The sequence below is a fragment of the Bufo bufo genome, chromosome 5 (genome assembly GCF_905171765.1).
Source record: "Bufo bufo chromosome 5, aBufBuf1.1, whole genome shotgun sequence".
NCBI lineage: Eukaryota > Metazoa > Chordata > Amphibia > Anura > Bufonidae > Bufo > Bufo bufo.
In genome coordinates this window covers 209709583-209732394 of record NC_053393.1, presented here as the reverse complement: position 1 = coordinate 209732394, position 22812 = coordinate 209709583, and the positions used below count along the sequence as shown (strand labels likewise).

General features: G+C 41.8%; 1 protein-coding gene across 1 annotated transcript in view; it reads right to left on the bottom strand.

Moving 5' to 3' along the window:
- The window catches only part of HECW1 (HECT, C2 and WW domain containing E3 ubiquitin protein ligase 1), a 213578-nt gene extending 193126 nt beyond the window's left edge, over positions 1-20452 (bottom strand). The window contains exons 1-2 of the mRNA XM_040432459.1: positions 20125-20452; positions 15108-15215 (exon numbers count right to left, since the gene is read on the bottom strand). Of these exons, the coding sequence (XP_040288393.1) occupies positions 15108-15215; positions 20125-20413 (397 nt within the window). The 5' untranslated portion in view covers positions 20414-20452. The remainder of the gene's footprint in view (positions 1-15107; positions 15216-20124) is intronic.
- Positions 20453-22812: the final 2360 nt, after the last annotated feature.

Sequence of the window (22812 nt, the reverse complement as noted above, 5' to 3'; positions counted from 1 at the left end):
ACCCCCAATCAGACGTCTATACCCACATTACACCTCTCCAGACCTCCAGTCAGACCTCCAGACCCCCATTAGACCTCTCCAGACCCCCAATCAGATGTCTATACTCCCATTAGACCTCTCCAGACCCCCAGTCAGACCTCCAGACCTCCATTAGACCTCTCCAGACCCCCAGTCAGACCTTTGGACCCCCCCATTAGACCTCTCCTGACCCCCAGTCAGACCTTCAGACCTCCATTAGACCTCTCCAGACCCCCAGTCAGACCTTTAGACCCCCCATTAGACCTTTCCAGACCCCCAGTCAGACCTCCAGACCTCCCAGTCAGACCACTCCAGACCACCCCAGTGAGACCACTCCAGACCACCAATGAGACCTTCAGAACCCCCATTAGACCTCTCCAGACCTCCAGACCCCCTATGAGACCTCTCCAGACCCCCAGTCAGACCACCTCAGACCCCCAGTAAGACCTCCAGACCCCCCATTAAACCTCTCCAGACCCCCAATAAGACCTCCATATCAGACCTCAGATCAGACTGTAAAATAATAACTTACCAGTCCTGTCTCCTGCCGCCACTCTCCATATCCTGGTTCTCTTCTCAGGTCTCACGCTGCACAGTCACCTGACCTCCTGCAGCATCAGGTCAGAGTGTGCTCTGTACGTCCTGGCGCTGCAGGCAGCCAGGTCACAGCAGCGCTGGACCTGAGAAGAGTAAGCAGGAGGAGGGGTAAGTACAGCACTCACAGCGCTTCACCCCCCGCCTCCTCCTCCTGCATACTAGTGAGCGCTTCCACTATGGACGCCCTCACTAGTATTCCCTTTAAAAGATACTCTGCATCTGGGCCCCCCTGGCTTAGAGGCCCGGTCACAACTGCGATCGCTGCAACCCCTATAGCTACGCCACTGTATTCATACATTTCCAGAAGGATTTACAGAAGAATCACTCAATGTAGAGTCCTAAGAAAAGTAACTCCAGTCCAGAATTGTTACATTAGAGGTTACAAATACAGACATTTTGCAAGAGCTGAAAAGTCCTCTTTTAAAGAAAAGAAAATGTACAATTTTGGAGACATTGATGTATTTGCTGTTTAAATCAGAAATATCTTCAGGATCTCTCAGGAGTTAAGTCTCAGGCTTTAAGTCTGTAACATAAAGAGATCAGATCCCTTTCATATTTTTCAATTCAAAGACCCTTTGATATATTTTTCTGGTAGGACTCCTTTAAATGAACACTATGTCAGTGTTGACGGAGCCTGCACTGCCATAAATGACATGCCTTGTCTGGCGGTCTGTACATCTGGCCTAAATAATGATGAATGAGTCAGGATTGATGGCCCCGCCGACACCCCACCCTCGTCACACCCCACCCTCGTCACACCCATTTTTGTTAAATTGGTGAGGACAGTATAAAATTAGAAAAGTTGCAATTCCATTGAAAAGTTGCAAATGTGGTGGATTAGCAAATTTTTTATGTCACTAAACGGCATAAGGGGAATAATAAATTTCCCCCATAGATTTTTGACCAAGATAAGATACATTCACATTGGCATCATTTTTTCCATTCTCTTCATTCTATTCTAGCGAGAAAAAATAAAAAATAAAAAATAAAAAATTGCAGTGCCAAATCTGTCATTCGATAAAAAACCTGCGGCAGTCAACAGACTCCACTGTCTGTGATGGGGTCCTTTGGATTTTTATTAGAGAGCCAAAACTTTACCGGACAAAATAGAACAGCATATTTTGTCCTGCTTTTTTAATGGAATCAGCAATGGAAGCCCCTAATGGAGCCTCTGACAAAGTCAAATTCCTCTGCATGCAAATATAAAAAAATGTTTCTCTACTCCAGAGTATTTATTGGCACTAGCACATAGACACTACATAGCAACCCACACAGGCGTCTTTAATTAGGGTATCACACCTCCAGATAACCCAGTTGTTTAAAGAGCATCTGTTAGCATGCTCAATCCTATCAAACCATGTATACTGCCTCCTGGTAGGGTTGATCATGCAGATTCAAATGATACCTTTCTTTTGTCTCTATGTTGAACAGCTGCAGAGATATCTGCATTTTCATTTATATGCAAATGAGTGAGTTTAAACACTAAGAGGTTGGCCAAAGCCCTTGGAGCATTATAATATATCCAGTACTGATATTATTTTGAAGATACCTTTGTGTCTTGTATGCAGAAGCCATGTACCTAAGGTTTCCGGCATCACAACAATTCGGCAACAAACTGTGAGATTCAAGGAGACACCAGTAAATGAGGACCAACATAGACCTGAGATGTCAGGGGGCAAACAGGATGCCGCACGTGGCGAGAAACCGGTGCGGCTCCACTTTCAGCTGGCGAGACTCACAATACACAAGTGAACGCTGCAGACCCGCAGCATGTAAGATCTACTATACCGTGTATGGAATACAGAACTCTGAAGGACTTATCCATACAGAGACTCCATACTACCCACTTCACAAGGGCCAACAGGCCAGTAAGGCGCAACAGGGCACCTCTTTAATTTTATTCTCTAAAAGGAATATTTGTATACACATAAGGAGTAGTAGTGCACTGGATATAATAATAGTGACAAATGTGAAGACTAATATCACGGCAGTATGAGAAATATATACTACAAATCCACCTGCAACTTGGGATCTAAAAATCCATCTGCAACTTGTGAACTATTTGATTACTCTTGATATACAGTACAGACCAAAAGTTTGGACACACCTTCTCATTCAAAGAGTTTTCTTTATTTTCATGACTATGAAAATTGTAGATTCACACTGAAGGCATCAAAACTATGAATTAACACATGTGGAATTATATACATAACAAACAAGTGTGAAACAACTGAAAATATGTCATATTCTAGGTTCTTCAAAGTAGCAACCTTTTGCTTTGATTACTGCTTTGCACACTCTTGGCATTCTCTTGATGAGCTTCAAGAGGTAGTCCCCTGAAATGGTTTTCACTTCACAGGTGTGCTCTGTCAGGTTTAATAAGTGGGATTTCTTGCCTTATAAATGGGGTTGGGACCATCAGTGGCGTTGAGGAGAAGTCAGGTGGATACACAGTTGATAGTCCTACTGAATAGACTGTTAGAATTTGTATTATGGCAAGAAAAAAGCAGCTAAGTAAAGAAAAACGAGTGGCCATCATTACTTTAAGAAATGAAGGTCAGTCAGTCAGCCGAAAAATTGGGAAAACTTTGAAAGTAAGGGCTATTTGACCATGAAGGAGAATGATGGGGTGCTGCGCCAGATGACCTGGCCTCCACAGTCACCGGACCTGAACCCAATCGAGATGGTTTGGGGTGAGCTGGACCGCAGAGTGAAGGCAAAAGGGCCAACAAGTGCTAAGCATCTCTGGGAACTCCTTCAAGACTGTTGGAAGACCATTCAGGTGACTACCTCTTGAAGCTCATCAAGAGAATGCCAAGAGTGTGCAAAGCAGTATTCAAAGCAAAAGGTGGCTACTTTGAAGAACCTAGAATATGACATATTTTCAGTTGTTTCACACTTGTTTATGTATATAATTCCACATATGTGGAAGGGGCCCAGCGTAAATTAATGCACTACCCATTGGAAAGGACTGATGATAAAATATTAGCCATACTATCAATAATCCATTAGTTCTAGGTATTGATTTATCTGTCTACTATTTAATATTTATTGTTTGTTATTAATTATGTTTATGTTTGTAGTGCATTACCATATATTTAGGAATATTCATCAGCACAGTAAACGTCAGACTAATATCTTCTAATGAATGACCATAGGGGACAGCACTTAATCGATGTCTCCTTTGTTGGAACACTTTACTGAACACCATTGATGTTACCTTGGCTCTATTCCAACTCTAATCTGATTGATAATATATTGTAGAAAGCAAACAAAAAAAGGGTATGGCAGCACAACATCTAACATACAAACAGTAAAACAGTTTTATTGTTTGTATGTAAGATGTTGTGCTGCGATACCCTTTTTTGTTTGCTTTCTGCATGCTAGTTTTATGGATGTGCACCAGCGACTATGAATATGCTTCATTCATATTATCACTTGTAGTGATAATATATTGTTACAGTTGAAACCAGAAGTTTACATACAGTATATAAAAAGATATATCAATAGATATATCTCAATATCTAATAAATTGGTGGTTGGCTCACACTCAGGTGATTATGGGCAGGTGCTACTAACTCACAACTTGGGTGCCCGAACCCAAAAAATTAGTGAACAATAGAAAGATAAGGGAGTGAGCACTCACACCATCTGGACCATAGGGAATAATTAATATTTAATAAATGGTAAACAGTATATCACATCAACATTCAAATCCAATAAAATTACATAAAATAGTGGATGGTACCAACATAAAATACACTGACGAATGGTAATTGTGCAAACCTTGCGTAATTGGTATTCAAAGCTGACACTTTGCACCGCGTAGAATTGTATGGTAACAAAACCAATCTAAATAGTGGTGATACCGCAGACCGCAGTCGGCAGCTTTAATGTCCCAGTGAGAAGTTCATATAACTCCGGATTATTACTCAAGTGTCCACGTACATAGAGATGTCTCTCAATATGGCAGTCTCTCCACAATTGATCCAATATAACCACACAGGGCTATAGATAATAGGTGCACAGTTCAGGTTCCTACCTTATCCCAAGTTGTACCAAATTGTTCCACGCTGGGCCGTCCTACCACGAGCAGCGAGTGATGCCGGCTGCTTCGGCGTCTCACGTCACAGATCTCGGGTTGCTGACGTCACGATATCGCGGGAACACAAAATTCGGCTGATATGGATGATAGATCGTTATTGGAACCTGTAGTTAACTCCTGTGTCCTAGAAATGTATTAATGGGATTCCTTATCGCATGGCCATGCAATGTATTTCATCAGAATCCAGTGGGTTAGGTGGGCGCTTCTCTTCCAGTCACCAGACGCGTTTCGGGGCGTCTACACCCGAAGGGTTAGGTGGGCGCTTCTCTTCCAGTCACCAGACGCGTTTCGGGGCGTCTACACCCGAAGGGGTGTAGACGCCCCGAAACGCGTCTGGTGACTGGAAGAGAAGCGCCCACCTAACCCACTGGATTCTGATGAAATACATTGCATGGCCATGCGATAAGGAATCCCATTAATACATTTCTAGGACACAGGAGTTAACTACAGGTTCCAATAACGATCTATCATCCATATCAGCCGAATTTTGTGTTCCCGCGATATCGTGACGTCAGCAACCCGAGATCTGTGACGTGAGACGCCGAAGCAGCCGGCATCACTCGCTGCTCGTGGTAGGACGGCCCAGCGTGGAACAATTTGGTACAACTTGGGATAAGGTAGGAACCTGAACTGTGCACCTATTATCTATAGCCCTGTGTGGTTATATTGGATCAATTGTGGAGAGACTGCCATATTGAGAGACATCTCTATGTACGTGGACACTTGAGTAATAATCCGGAGTTATATGAACTTCTCACTGGGACATTAGAGCTGCCGACTGCGGTCTGCGGTATCACCACTATTTAGATTGGTTTTGTTACCATACAATTCTACGCGGTGCAAAGTGTCAGCTTTGAATACCAATTACGCAAGGTTTGCACAATTACCATTCGTCAGTGTATTTTATGTTGGTACCATCCACTATTTTATGTAATTTTATTGGATTTGAATGTTGATGTGATAAACTGTTTACCATTTATTAAATATTAATTATTCCCTATGGTCCAGATGGTGTGAGTGCTCACTCCCTTATCTTTATATCTCAATATCTGACATGAAATCAGAATAAACATTTTTGGTCAGTTAGGATTACCATAATTATTATTATTTGCCAAATGCCAGAATAATGAGAGAGACAGAGAGAATGTTTTAAGGCATTTTTATTACTTTCTGCAAAGTCAAAGGTTTACATACATTTCATTAATATTTTGTACCATTGCCTTTAAACTGTATGACTTGGGTCAAACATTTTGGATATCCTTCCACAAGCTTCTCACAATAGTTGGTCGGAATTTGGGCCCATTCCTCCTGACAAAACTGATGTAACTGAGCCATGTTTGTTGGTTGCCTAGCTCGCACCTGCCTTTTCAGCTTTGCCCATACATTTTCAATAGGATTGAGATCAGGGCTTTGTGATGGCCACTAGTGTTGAGCGCGAATATTCGAATTGCGATTTTTTTTCTCGAATATCGCAATTTCGAGATTTCGCGAATATTTAGAATATCGTTCTATATATTCGCGAAATCGAATATTCTTTTTTTTTTTATTATTATATTTTTTTCTTTCCCACTTCCCTAAAGTTGTTCTTACCTGTCCTTTGGATTCTTGGCTTCCTGGCTGCTCCAGTCAGTGGCGTTTTCAACTTACTGCTATATTCCATATTAGCTAAATTACAATCTAATCTATATGTGTATTTTACGAAATTTCGCAATAGTCGGAATTGCGATGCGAGTAATATAACACGAAATAGTCGCATGAAGATTTCAACTTAGCACTGCTATATTCCATATTCTAGCCTAATATGGAATATAGCTGTGCTAAGTTAGCACTGCTATATTCCATATTAGGCTAGAATATGGAGTATAGCAGTGCTAAGTTGAAATCTTCATGCGACTATTTCGTGTTATATTACTCGCATCGCAATTTCGACTTTTGCAAATGTTCTTAATATTGCTCTAACTTCGTCTTTTAGAATATTCGTAATATTCTAAAAGACGAAGTTAGAGCAATATTACGAAATTTCGTAAAATACACATATTAGCCTAGCCATAGTCAATTAGCATAGGAACGTTGCCTTATACTATCAAGATAAATATTCGCAATATGCGAAAAAAAAAAAATCGCATATTATTCGCAATAATTGGAATAATTTCGAATATTCGATTTCGACGAATATAACACGAATATTCATGCGAATATTCGCGAAATATCGCGAAATCGAATATGGCACCTCCCGCTCATCACTAATGGCCACTCCAAAACATTGACTGTTATCCTTAAGCCACTTTGTAACCAGTTTGGCAGTATGCTTCGGGTGATTGTCCATTTGGAAGACCCATTTCCGCCAAAGCTTTAACTTCCTGGCTGATGTCTTGAGATGTTGCTTCAGTATTTCCACATAATCTTCTTTCCTCATGATGTCATCTATTTTGTGAAGTGCACCAGTCCCTCCTGCAGCAGAACAACCCCACAACATGATGCTGCCACCCCCGTGTTTCACAGTTGGGATGGTGTTCTTAGGCTTCCAAGCTTCTCCCTTTTTCCTCCAAACGTAACGATGGTAATTATGGCCAAAAAGTTAAATTTTAGTTTTGTCAGTCCACAGGACATGTCTCCAAAAATGTTGGTCTTTGTTCCTGTGTGCATTTGCAAACATTAATCTGGCTTTTTTATGTTTCTTTTGGAGTAATGGCTTCTTCCTGGCAGTGTGGCCTTTCAGCCCATGTTGATACAGTACTTGTTTCACTGTGGATATTGACACAATCTTAGCAGCTTCTGCCATCATCTTCACAAAGTCTTTTGCTTTTGTTCTTGGGTTGATATGCACATGTCGGACCAAAGCACGTTCATCTCTGGGACACAGAACCCGTCTCCTTCCTGAGCGGTATGATGGCTGGACATTCCCATCTTGTTTGTACTTCCGTATAATTGTTTGTACAGATGAACGAGGCACCTTCAGGTATGTTGAAATTGCACCCAAGGTTGAGCCAGACTTGTGCAAGCTCACAATTCTCTTCCTGATATCTTGGCTGTTTTCTTTAGACTTTCCCATGATGCTACACAAGGAAGCAGTGTGTTTCAGGTGTGCATTTAAATACATCCACAGGTGTGTCTCTAATTAACTCATATGTTGTCAACAAACCTACCAGAAGCTTCCAAACACATGACATCATCATATTGGCAGTCAAGAATTGTTTAAAGGCATAGTAATCTTAGTGTATGTAAACTTTTGACATTGCAGAAAATAATAAAAATGCCTTAAAACATTCTGTCGCTCTCTCTCTCTCTCATTATTCTGGCATTTGGCAAATAATAATAATTTTGGTAATCCTAATTGACCAAAAACAGGAAAGGTTTATTTTGATTTCATGTCAGATATTAAGAAAAACATGCATATGTGTCTTTTTATATAGTCTATGTAAACTTCTGGTTTCAACTGTATATTTAGTGTACAACGATATAGAGAGCAGGCAGCTCTGGGTCAGAATAGAGATCAGGCAGTGAAGGATCAAAGTTGGGAAGGAACCAAAAGTCAGTATATGGGCAGATGAATGAAAAAACAGCTTACCTCTGCAGGACACAAGCAAAATACTTGAGAACATATTGTTCAGGTACCTTCCCACAGAGGAAGGTGCCTTAACCTCCTCAGGACCGCCGTACGCAGGATTGCGTCTTTGCGGCGGTCCTGTTGTTCTGGGTGGACGCGCCGGTGCGTCCGCTCGCGAGACGCGAGATTTCCTGTGAACGCGCGCACACAGGCGCGCGCGTTCACAGGATCGGAAGGTAAGCGAGTGGATCTCCAGCCTGCCAGCGGCGATCGTTCGCTGGCAGGCTGGAGATGTGATTTTTTTAACCCCTAACAGGTATATTAGACGCTGTTTTGATAACAGCGTCTAATATACCTGCTACCTGGTCCTCTGGTGGTCCCCTTTGTTTGGATCGACCACCAGAGGACACAGGCAGCTCAGTAATATGTTGCACCAAGCACCACTACACTACACCCCCCCCCCCGTCACTTATTAACCCCTTATTAGCCCTTGATCACCCCTGATCACCCCATATAGACTCCCTGATCACCCCCCTGTCATTGATTACCCCCCTGTCATTGATCACCCCCCTGTAAAGCTCCATTCAGATGTCCGCATGATTTTTACGGATCCACTGATAGACTGATCGGATCCGTAAAAATCATACGGACGTCTGAATGCAGCCTTACAGGGGAGTGATCAATGACGGAGGTGATCACCCCATATAGACTCCCTGATCACCCCCCTGTCATTGATCACCCCCCTGTAAAGCTCCATTCAGATGTCCGCATGATTTTTACGGATCCACTGATAGACTGATCGGATCCGTAAAAATCATACGGACGTCTGAATGCAGCCTTACAGGGGAGTGATCAATGACTGTGGTGATCACCCCATATAGACTCCCTGATCACCCCCCTGTCATTGATTACCCCCCTGTCATTGATCACCCCCCTGTAAAGCTCCATTCAGATGTCCGCATGATTTTTACGGATCCACTGATAGACTGATCGGATCCGTAAAAATCATACGGACGTCTGAATGGAGCCTTACAGGGGAGTGATCAATGACTGTGGTTATCACCCCATATAGACTCCCTGATCACCCCCCTGTCATTGATTACCCCTCTGTCATTGATCACCCCCCTGTAAAGCTCCATTCAGATGTCCGCATGATTTTTACGGATCCACTGATAGACTGATCGGATCCGTAAAAATCATACGGACGTCTGAATGGAGCCTTACAGGGGAGTGATCAATGACTGTGGTGATCACCCCATATAGACTCCCTGATCACCCCCCTGTCATTGATTACCCCCCTGTCATTGATCACCCCCCTGTAAAGCTCCATTCAGATGTCCGCATGATTTTTACGGATCCACTGATAGACTGATCGGATCCGTAAAAATCATACGGACGTCTGAATGCAGCCTTACAGGGGAGTGATCAATGACTGTGGTGATCACCCCATATAGACTCCCTGATCACCCCCCTGTCATTGATTACCCCTCTGTCATTGATCACCCCCCTGTAAAGCTCCATTCAGATGTCCGCATGATTTTTACGGATCCACTGATAGACTGATCGGATCCGTAAAAATCATACGGACGTCTGAATGCAGCCTTACAGGGGAGTGATCAATGACGGAGGTGATCACCCCATATAGACTCCCTGATCACCCCCCTGTCATTGATTACCCCTCTGTCATTGATCACCCCCCTGTAAAGCTCCATTCAGATGTCCGCATGATTTTTACGGATCCACTGATAGACTGATCGGATCCGTAAAAATCATACGGACGTCTGAATGCAGCCTTACAGGGGAGTGATCAATGACTGTGGTGATCACCCCATATAGACTCCCTGATCACCCCCCTGTCATTGATTACCCCTCTGTCATTGATCACCCCCCTGTAAAGCTCCATTCAGATGTCCGCATGATTTTTACGGATCCACTGATAGACTGATCGGATCCGTAAAAATCATACGGACGTCTGAATGCAGCCTTACAGGGGGGTGATCAATGACAGTTGGGTGATCACCCCATATAGACTCCCTGATCACCCCCCTGTCATTGATCACCCCCCCTGTCATTGATCACCCCCCTGTCATTGATCCCCCCCCCCTCTGTAAGGCTGCATTCAGTCTTTTTTTTGGCCCAAGTTAGCGGAATTTTTTTTTTTTTCTTACAAAGTCACATATTCCACTAACTTGTGACAAAAAATAAAATCTCACATGAACTCACCATACCCCTCACGGAATCCAAATGCGTAAAATTTTTTAGACATTTATATTCCAGACTTCTTCTCACGCTTTAGGGCCCCTAGAATGCCAGGGCAGTATAAATACCCCACATGTGACCCCATTTCGGAAAGAAGACACCCCCAGGTATTCCGTGAGGGGCATATTGAGTCCATGAAAGATTGAAATTTTTGTCCCAAGTTAGCGGAACGGGAGACTTTGTGAGAAAAAAATAAAAAATATCAATTTCCGCTAACTTGTGCCAAAAAAAAAAATTTTCTATGAACTCGCCATGCCCCTCATTGAATACCTTGGGGTGTCTTCTTTCCAAAATGGGGTCACATGTGGGGTATTTATACTGCCCTGGCATTCTAGGGGCCCCAAAGCGTGAGAAGAAGTCTGGTATCCAAATGTCTAAAAATGCCCTCCTAAAAGGAATTTGGGCCCCTTTGCGCATCTAGGCTGCAAAAAAGTGTCACACATCTGGTATCGCCGTACTCAGGAGAAGTTGGGCAATGTGTTTTGGGGTGTCATTTTACATATACCCATGCTGGGTGAGATAAATATCTTGGTCAAATGCCAACTTTGTATAAAAAAATGGAAAAAGTTGTCTTTTGCCAAGATATTTCTCTCACCCAGCATGGGTATATGTAAAAAGACACCCCAAAACACATTCCCCAACGTCTCCTGAATACGGCGATACCAGATGTGTGACACTTTTTTGCAGCCTAGGTGGGCAAAGGGGCCCACATTCCAAAGAGCACCTTTCGGATTTCACTGGTCATTTACCTACTTACCACACATTAGGGCCCCTGGAAAATGCCAGGGCAGTATAACTACCCCACAAGTGACCCCATTTTGGAAAGAAGACACCCCAAGGTATTCCGTGAGGGGCATGGCGAGTTCCTAGAATTTTTTATTTTTTGTCACAAGTTAGTGGAAAATGATGATTTTTTTTAAATTTTTTTTTCATACAAAGTCTCATATTCCACTAACTTGTGACAAAAAATAAAAACTTCCATGAACTCACTATGCCCATCAGCGAATACCCTGGGGTCTCTTCTTTCCAAAATGGGGTCACTTGTGGGGTAGTTATACTGCCCTGGCATTCTAGGGGCCCAAATGTGTGGTAAGGAGTTTGAAATCAAATTCTGTAAAAAATGACGAGTGAAATCCGAAAGGTGCTCTTTGGAATATGGGCCCCTTTGCCCACCTAGGCTGCAAAAAAGTGTCACACATCTGGTATCTCCGTACTCAGGAGACGGTGGGGAATGTGTTTTGGGGTGTCATTTTACATATACCCATGCTGGGTGAGAGAAATATCTTGGCAAAAGACAACTTTTCCCATTTTTTTATACAAAGTTGGCATTTGACCAAGATATTTATCTCACCCAGCATGGGTATATGTAAAAAGACACCCCAAAACACATTCCCCAACGTCTCCTGAATACGGCGATACCAGATGTGTGACACTTTTTTGCAGCCTAGGTGGGCAAAGGGGCCCACATTCCAAAGAGCACCTTTCGGATTTCACTGGTCATTTACCTACTTACCACACATTAGGGCCCCTGGAAAATGCCAGGGCAGTATAACTACCCCACAAGTGACCCCATTTTGGAAAGAAGACACCCCAAGGTATTCCGTGAGGGGCATGGCGAGTTCCTAGAATTTTTTATTTTTTGTCACAAGTTAGTGGAAAATGATGATTTTTTTATTTTATTTTTTTTTTCATACAAAGTCTCATATTCCACTAACTTGTGACAAAAAATAAAAACTTCCATGAACTCACTATGCCCATCAGCGAATACCCTGGGGTCTCTTCTTTCCAAAATGGGGTCACTTGTGGGGTAGTTATACTGCCCTGGCATTCTAGGGGCCCAAATGTGTGGTAAGGAGTTTGAAATCAAATTCTGTAAAAAATGACGAGTGAAATCCGAAAGGTGCTCTTTGGCATATGGGCCCCTTTGCCCACCTAGGCTGCAAAAAAGTGTCACACATCTGGTATCTCCGTACTCAGGAGAAGGTGGGGAATGTGTTTTGGGGTGTCATTTTACATATACCCATGCTGGGTGAGAGAAATATCTTGGCAAAAGACAACTTTTCCCATTTTTTTATACAAAGTTGGCATTTGACCAAGATATTTATCTCACCCAGCATGGGTATATGTAAAAAGACACCCCAAAACACATTCCCCAACTTCTACTGAATACGGAGATACCAGATGTGTGACACTTTTTTGCAGCCTAGGTGGGCAAAGGGGCCCACATTCCAAAGAGCACCTTTCGGATTTCACTCGTCATTTTTTACAGAATTTGATTTCAAACTCCTTACCACACATTTGGGCCCCTAGAATGCCAGGGCAGTATAACTACCCCACAAGTGACCCCATTTTGGAAAGAAGAGACCCCAGGGTATTCGCTGATGGGCATAGTGAGTTCATGGAAGTTTTTATTTTTTGTCACAAGTTAGTGGAATATGAGACTTTGTAAGAAAAAAAAAAAAAAAGAAAAAAATCATCATTTTCCGCTAACTTGTGACAAAAAATAAAAAGTTCTATGAACTCACTATGCCCATCAGCGAATACCTTAGGGTGTGTATTTTCCGAAATGGGGTCATTTGTGGGGTGTTTGTACTGTCTGGCCATTGTAGAACCTCAGGAAACATGACAGGTGCTCAGAAAGTCAGAGCTGCTTCAAAAAGCGGAAATTCACATTTTTGTACCATAGTTTGTAAACGCTATAACTTTTACCCAAACCATTTTTTTTTACCCAAACATTTTTTTTTAATCAAAGACATGTAGAACAATAAATTTAGAGCAAAATTTATATATGGATGTCGTTTTTTTTGCAAAATTTTACAACTGAAAGTGAAAAATGTCATTTTTTTGCAAAAAAATCGTTAAATTTCGATTAATAACAAAAAATGTAAAAATGTCAGCAGCAATGAAATACCACCAAATGAAAGCTCTATTAGTGAGAAGAAAAGGAGGTAAAATTCATTTGGGTGGTAAGTTGCATGACCGAGCAATAAACGGTGAAAGTAGTGTAGGTCAGAAGTGTAAAAAGTGGCCTGGTCTTTCAGGGTGTTTAAGCACTGGGGGCTGAGGTGGTTAAAGGGGTTATCCCATGACTAATGTACAAAAATGAATATCAGACATCATATAGAACATGACAGTCTCTTTCTAACAAAGCTAGAACCAGCCCTGTACTGTACCTCACATGGATCCAGAGATCTCCCCGTTCATTGCTCTGCTAGATTGATATCAAGCTGGCAGCTCAAAGGGAGTGTCTTTTCAGCGGGAGCTCAGGGGGCGTGTCTCAGCTCTCCCTATCACAGCTCAGGAGGCCATTGAAGGATGAAACTGAGCATGTGCGGCCTTTTCAGTGAGCAGGTCAAAGAAATTAAAAAAAGAACAAACAGCAGGAGGCGCTATACAAATACATTTTATTGAATAGCTCACTGGCTATGCTAAGTTTTTAATTACATGCAATTACAAAAATATTCAGATCCAGGTGCTGGTTTTAAAACTGTACAATATTTTTCGTGGGACAACCCCTTTAAGTTCCCCAAGGTAGTCAGCCATTGCCTGCGGAAGATTAGGGTGCATGTGCACTTGCCCTTTAAGAACTGGAGGGAGCATACAACCTACAGCCAGTGAAAGGCATTGCCGGCAAGGAGCAGTCCAAAGCCTATGTAGGAGAAATAGAGAGCTACTCCTGCAGCTGGGCCGACCGGTGAGTAGAAGAGGAAGGCTGGCGGGTGTCATATTTCATCCCTTTATATGATGGGAAAAACCCTTGGTCTGCTAATGTACAAAAATAAGAAAAACTAATCAGGGACAGTATATTCCCCATATAGGTTGAGAGATGTCACATGTCTGGTACTAAAACCACACTATGATGTAAAGACAAACATTGATTTGTGCAAGATCCTTTAAGAGTATCAGATGTACATTGCTAATTTTTAGTAGCTAACCAAACTAATTTAGAAAATAAGTCAAAAACTATTTGGATACCCAGTGGGTTCTCCATTATCAAACACTCTATCCAACCTCAGTACAATTAATAATTAAATAATTAACAATTAAATAATGGCGCCATGGGGTGGACTGGTGAAAGGGACTCTACAGGGAAAATTCCCAGTGGGCCGATGCCCAGGGGGCTGCCCATACCCTTCTCTCTGCCTCTTGTGACAGCACATGCCCTCCTGAATTCAGCTGCTGTGGTCCGCATCTCACCTCCTAAGTCTCCTGCTCCATATCTTAATTAGAGAAAATGGCAGCTATTGATGGCCACCACACAGGGACAGCTTTTGAGGCAGTATATTGTGCTGCACTGTGGTATTTCGTTCTGTTGGGATGGTATTTTGTGCTATGGTATTGCTGACCCCCTTGCCCCCCTATATGTGTTTCCCCACTTTCTGTCATGGGGCCATTTTAAGTTTTTTTTTCTCCAGGGCCACTTTAAGTCCCCATTCCGCCCCTATTTTATATTATATATATTATATTGAAGCCTTGTAAAAAACCATTACAAAATATCTGCATTCTTTTCATAGTCCTCACAGTTAGAATTCTGAAGGCAAACCAATGTAATATAATACCACTACATTCTGGTCTACTTACGTTCCACAAAGTATGAGCTGGCATCAATCTTCCAGACTATTTGTCCTCTGTGAGAGCCATTTACTCCACGGTTCTTATAATCCAGAAAGTTTTCTGACAACACCTCATCTACGGAAAGTCAGAGAGTAATGTAAAGTATGGAGAAAAAATACACTGTAAAAGAATAACAGTTTAAAGACAGCTGTCCTTATCAATAACTTGAAGTTTTGGGCGCTGATAAGGAGCTATGCAATCTCATACCAATAGTAGGTTTACACGCGCATTAACCAGGAACTTTGTTCTAATTCAGGGTCAAAAAGCACAATAAATGTCCATATCAGCTATACATTTAGCCATATCTAGGGACCTGTCACCATCCTATATAATAAATACTTGTGCAGTGTTCTGAAATACATTGCAAAGCACTAAAAGTGTTAATATCATTGTATTTCATGTATTATATGCATGTACCACAAATCCCATAAGGGAGTGGGAGGTCCCATGAGGCTAGTCAGGGCTGGCTCCTCTCTAGGAGGAAGATTCTGGAATCTCTGTCTGACTGCTGAGGGGTGAACACCTCAAAGCAGCAAGAAGCAGATCCTGTAGGGATAGTCCATTCCCCTACAGACTACAAGCAGTTTATGTACTGTATCAGTCCTTAGAAGGGAGAAAATCTACAGACGGTTTAGCCGCCAAAAAGGGGTCGTGGACTACTTTGGCAAGGAAGGTAATCGCTGTCAATCTGGCTATAGCCTCCTCTGCATGTGGCCGGGATGCTATAAGCTACAAGCTGTCCACCATAACCAAAGGACAGGAAGGCGCCCCTGTTCAGAACCTGTATTCCTCTGAGGATACTGGGGATATCATATACTATATCTGATAATAGAGAAAGTGCATCCCCTTAGGTCGGAGAAAGGAGACATTGACCAGTCTGATTGAGAGAGAGAGAAGCTAGCCTCCATATACAACCTTTGGGAAATATACACTGTAAAGCCTGCATTGCATATGAATAGTGCTTGTGTGGGTCACCTGCTGACCAGCTTCAGTAAAGTAATGTGGATCTGTTGTATCAAAACCGGTCTCATCATATATTGCACCACACTACATATTACTCCATCATTTTCACTGCAATGGACCCCAGAGAGCGACGGCCTGAGGTAGGACACCGTGACCACTACAACTTCCATTCGCACTACCACTCCCATCATTCATACTGGCTCCCACGAGGGCCCGCTGCACATGTATTCCTCTGGAAATAATTTGCACTTTGCATTTTGTTGTTCCTCTGTTATTTCTCCTTGACATTTATGAATTGACATCTCAGTGTTACCAGTTGGGGACTGTCCTATCAGTGCTCACACTGTGTCCTTCTCCCATACCATGTAGATTGTAAGCCATCACGGGCAGGACCCTCTCTCCTTCTGTACCAGTTTGTAACTCGTCTTGTTCATACTTAGTACGATTGACTGTATTATGTATGTATACCCCTTTTCATATGTACCTCGCTATAGAATGAATGGCGCTTTAATAATAAATAATAATAATACTTAGTTGTCAATTTACACCTAAACTTTTAGGAGGAATAACAGAGGGACTGCATAATGCAAAGATGTTACTGAATGATATCATGGGGACAGTTCTTTAACCCTTTTGACTGATCACATGCTGATCTACTCCTGTGATCCCCGCTGCCAGTCACAGGCCTTAACAGCCTCATGCCGTACACCTCTGAGGTCAATAACTCTCCATGCCAATACGCATCTGTTTGATCATTACTTTAAAATGTACTTGTAAATAAAAGAGTTTTGATACATCTAAATGGTCTAAAAAATCATAAAGATATAAAATTTCCCTGATCTGCAGATATCTGTATATAGAAGATTTTCATCATCAGCATACCGTATATAATGATGTGAATATACAGAGAACTCATGATCATTCAGATATGGTTAATGTAAATGCTGTGCTATGTCCTTGTCAGGGCAATATGTGGATGTTGTTATATGGCTCAGCAAAATCCTGGAGAATTTCTACATTTCTCAGATTTTCCATTTACAAATCGAGGAGGAAAGCCCTCAGCAAACCTGTTATGTGTGGACGAGCCATTAGACTATGTCCCAAAAAACTTCCAGCGCCACAATATTCTGTAAAAGCAAAGTTTGTTGAAGCAAGCAAATTATGTGTTTCAAGCCTCTTCAGGGGCTCTTAGTCATAATCGAGTCTTTACACTAATCCTCAGACTATTGCTACTTAAGAGTATGAACGATGACATGTACAATGTCACCTAAATTTAAAAAAAGTGTTGAGTCATTTAACTTATTCTCATAAATTTCAGTACTGCACTGTTCGGTACTTCTGAAGTACTGTTCAGTACTATTGATGTAAGTATCAAATATATTAACCATTTTCACCATATATGCACTTTTTTAACTTCAGCATTTATAGAAACCTCAACAATTATATGTAGTAATCAATATACCAAAAAATGGTATCAAAGAAACGTATTTGTTCAGTACTTACAGTATTAGGCTAAGTGTACATACATGTACATCAGGCAGTTTTTACCTTTGGACACAACTGATATGTCGCGCACTTAGTATCCAGGTCTGACATTCATACACTGATAGTGCTGGACAGAAAAACGTAGCATGCAACATTTTTCTGTCTGGTGCCATTTGACATTCGGCATCAGAAATGATGCGCTGGATGTATGTGAACGATCCCATAGAAAACAATGGCATCAGTTGTAGCTTCATTTTCCCCCTGGTGTATTCTGAACCATGTCGGACATAAGTGAAGGGGACTCTTGACTTTTTTCACATTTCATTTGATTTCCTGTCACATAGCCATAATAAAACTGAATTAATGTATGTTGGGCTAAAGTTGCGTGATGACAGTGGTGAAAAGTCGTGTTTTATGTCCTTGGCTGAACTCACAGCCATGAAATTAGTTTCAACTCTATCAAACGACCTCTAGAAATGCAGCCGTTGGAGCAAACCCTGTTAACCGTTCACAATTATATGTTCCGAGTGGCACAGCTGAGTAGGCATATGATTTTCCCATAGCAAATGTTCTTTATTACTGTGAGTAATGCAAATGATAGTATTTTAACTTCTGCGTAAAAGGGCCATATAATTAAAACAACATTAATTAACCTACATTATACTTATTTGTGTTCAAGCGTCGTACAATACAAAAAAAAGAATACATGAGAAATAAATTTACAGAATCAGCAGTTACTCTGGCCATATTTCCAGTATTTTAAGTATTTAAAGGGAACCTGTCATGTGGATATTTGATTATAATCTAATTATATACAATCATTAACTACTAAAAAGTGCCTTAGATGTATTCACTTACTGGTGTGACAGATGGTTACCTCATAATATACACACAAAGATGCCGCATGCTAATGAGCTGATTTGAGTCCAGCGTGACGTCATTGAGTCCAGCATATATTTAATTAACAGCTATAGCCACTCCCCTGCCCACCTGCTGCTGATTCATATGGAAAATAACTGTCAATCAGCAGCAGGTAGGCGGAGAGAGTCAGGAGCTCATGAATATTCATGACTCATCATTATCAGCTGGAGCTTTTCAATACAAGATGTTGGCAGATTGACTGGGTCAATTAAAGAAAGTGACCCAGCATTTTGCTAGGAGAATCAGTCACTTATTTATGTTGCCCTTAGTTAGGACACCATAAAACTGGTGACAGGTTCCCTTTAAGGTAGTTATACATTTATTTTAAATAGGGCTACATTGTAAGTCTGACAGCCAGGTCCGCCTGTAGCAAGGCAGGAGGAGGCAGGTCCGGTCTGTGGAGTGAGGAAAGCAGACTAGCGGTAGCTAGCAGCCGCCACTTCACAAATGTTACCGTAGGTCTAAAGCTGCAGCAAATTTGTTAAACAATGCGTGCCTTTAGATAAGTTTGATGCAGCTTCCTCAAAGCAAACTTGAAGCAAAACTGACTACAAAAAGTCCTGTCATGATCTTAAAGAGGCCATACACATTCATAGCTATCTCTCCTAACACCCTCACTACACCCTCATACATGTACATGTTCGGCCGGGCATATATGTGTATTTAATGGGGAGGGACGAGAAAGCCATTTACAGAAACTGCTAGCAGCAACTTATCCTCCAGGAGAGCAAAAGGATTGGGGGAAAATATTCAGTTTGCCAGATCCTTCTCTTGACATCATCCATTGGTGAGAGCCGAGAGTTCTCTATACACTTTAAACCTTCCACCGAACCAACCATTTTTGATGGGTTCAGGCCAACAATACTCTAATGCACATGGGGGCCTTTAGACAGTACTATGGAGGGTTCTTACTTATAGGTTTCTAACTCAGATTGATTTAAATGAAAACTCAGCTGGAAACGGGAACAAGGATTTTCTCAATTTGACAAGTAAGTGCCCCAACTTTATCATTCTTAAGAGTCATTACTGGGATAAACATCTTCTGTCAAGGAGGCATTTTAGGACATATAATTTTGGATGTCTGTGCCCTATGGACCACTACTGATCAGTAGAATGAAGAGTTTGCTGTTGTAATTTCACATGCACAACAATGACACTGCAATGTACATGCAGCTCAAGAAATTTGGATCATGATATACTTTATGAATTTAAAGGGTTGTTCACTTCTTTACTATTGATGGCCTATGCTCAGTCAAAATTTGTAGGGACTTTCTGAAAATAAGGGACAGTCTCTGAAAATCTTGGACTGTTGGCAACTACGTGAAATAACATTGCTGGAAGTTACCATTCCCCTTGTGAAAAGAGTTGACGCTGTCAGCAGTGATAGGACAAGGTCAGAGTTCCCCCTACCCCCAACTGCTAAAATCTAGTTGCCAATTTCTTAATACACATCTAGGGGAAATAACAGGAACAGTGTAATGCAGAGCTTTTGGAAAAGATGCTAAAGCATTATTGTTTGATGAAAAATACAATCGTTATAAGCCCCTTCCATATACAAGTAGTAAGCAGTGGCAAAACAAAATAATTTAAACAAATTCACAAATTAAACACTTACCAATTAAATACATGCCAATCCAATCTCCAGCATCCACTTCCTCCTTTATATCCCAATATATAACCAGATCCTGCGAGTGTCCGATGGCGTAATAGGAGCTGCTGACCATTAGAGTTGACCGACTATCTGATGTTACCAGATCAGTGTCACTTGTAGACCGTGGCAAAGTTACTCCTTCATGCGGACTGTTCCTGATATCCATATTGTGAAATTGGTCAGGATTGTAACTGTACCTTAGCGGCTCTTTGCACCGCCGTCTGTTTTGAGAGTTCCTCGATGGAGAAGCCATGGCAGCCAGGCCGAGGAACCTGTTTTGGTACAAATTCTGTAAAACAAAATTTGAATGTAAACGTAACAATTCTCACTAAGTTTGAAAAGGAATGCATGTAATTTTCTGATATGTCATATCTTGATTATACAGTCATAGTAATACGATGATTTAGGATCTAGCTGAATTTCTAATTACAGTAGAATTTTATGACAGTCAAACTAAAAATACTAAATATTTGTATTGTAATATAAACCTTCCTAGAAAAAAAGATGTACTGAAAAGTGAAAATCATAGATACACTTGAAGTCCTACTTTTTGCCAGTTTCTTCACTGGTCAATCAGCTTAACCTTTTCATGGCTAAGGGTGTTTTGGGGCTTCATGACCAGAGAAGATTTCCCCTTTTGGAATGCTGCATTCTAAAGGTAATTAGGGGGCACAATGGGCTTTATTGCTAGTATACAATCACCTAAATACCACATTCATATTAGCCCTCCTACCATCTCAGCCATGAGTAGAACTGGTTGGTTCTTCAGTTTATTAAAATATTAATTTTGTGGAAAATTAAAAAGTAACTAACTTTTGCATTTTTGAGGTGAACTATTCAAGTTTAGAGCAAATTTGCATGGCATTTTAAATATACAACAGAGAAGGCCAAACGTCTACCAGAGGGGGCAGTAGATCTTGGAATTTGCCTGCTCATAGGTTTTCTTTCAGGGTTTCTGTCACTACCCTTTTCTAGTCAAACCATATACAGATTTATGAGATTTGACAAGCACTATTAACTATTAACTACTTTCATATGAGGTTTCTGATGTCCATTTAGCGTGTAAGCTGGGAAAGTATCTTTTTAGCCTCTGTCTGGTCTATAAATATGTTAAGATACTGAAAAACAATGGTATCCAGTAACGTGACCACTCAACTGGCTGTAGAGTCCTGACCAGATGCAGTCCTGTTTCTTCCTGTTCAGCTGCATGTAAATTATGCAGCTGAACAGGAAGACACAGGGGTACATCGGGACCAGACCTTAGCAGAAGAGCCCACAGCCAGCCCAGCAGTCATGTGATCACAGCAAAGATCGTGGAAACGGAGAAGGGGAATCTTTCTCTCTTACACAGGTTAGCTGATTCAGAATTTAGGTATAGGCAACAGAAACCCTTTAAATGGGATGTCTCACCTCCAACACTGGTGGCATATCGCTAGTATATGCTTCCTAAAGTCAGATAGGTACAGATCCCACCTCTGAGACCCGCACCTATGTTTAGAACGGAGCTCCCAAAGTGAACAGGAGCGCACTACACATGCGCGGCCGTCCTCTATTTATTTCTATGGGAGTGCTGAAAATAGCAGAAGTCCCATAGAAATAAATGGAGAGCATACCGTGCAAGAGCAGTCAACATTCCATTAATTTCTAAGGAGCTTCCAGAAATAGAGTGCCACTCTGCTATTTTTGGCACTCCCATGGAAATGAAAGGAGGGCGGCCGCCCCTTCACTTCAGGGGCTCCATTCTAGAGATAGGTGCGGGAAACAGAGGTGGGACCCACAAATATCTGACATTGGTTGCATATCTGTCATGGGTAAGGGGGAAGGGGAAAACACCAGATACACACAAAAGTAATAGACAACAGTCTAGGCCTCAAAAGCTAAGGAAGAGGGATGGTGACCTCCTAGTAATCCCTAGGCCTTTTCCTAAATCCTGCCAGTATGAGCAGATCCCGATGGTAGAAATGCTCATACGCCGGATACCTAGGCCCTGCTGAAACTGACGATCCCTAGGTAGCAGGAGACGAGGCAGCTGGTTCTTTCTCAGATGCCTGAGGCCTAGAACAAAACACACCAGCGAACAACAAACAGAAAGGGCAACAAGCACTTAGCTTTGGGATGTCTGGAGAAGCAGGAGATCCAAAACAAACAAGCTCTAGCAACTCCAACAGGAAATATCAACTGCATGGTCAGCAGTGTGAGGCAGACCTAAATAGAGCCTCATCACTGATAACGAGCAGAACCTGAGGAGAGGTGAGATCCTGACAAACAACAACATGCTAAGAGGAAAACAAAGAGACCTGTCAGATAGCCTCACGTGTAGCAAGTCTATCCGATCTTCTCACCTCTTTCATGGGAGGGACCGTGAAAATATCCTACCAATATGCCACTCATGAGGTAAGACAACCTCTTTAACTGTGGCTTCACTAAAAAGCAGATCCCATACTGAAAAGGTTGTGCCACTCATTCAATATTTAGCACTTACTATTTTTGCCTCCTCTTTTCAACAAACATATTATTTAATGCTGCTATTTTAAAGAACCCATGAACAGTCAGCAACCTAGAGGCCTTATTGGCATTCAGTGAAAGAAACAATTGCATGTGTCATTTCTAGAATAGAGAGTACTAACTCAGTGGTATGCATAAAATACAGTC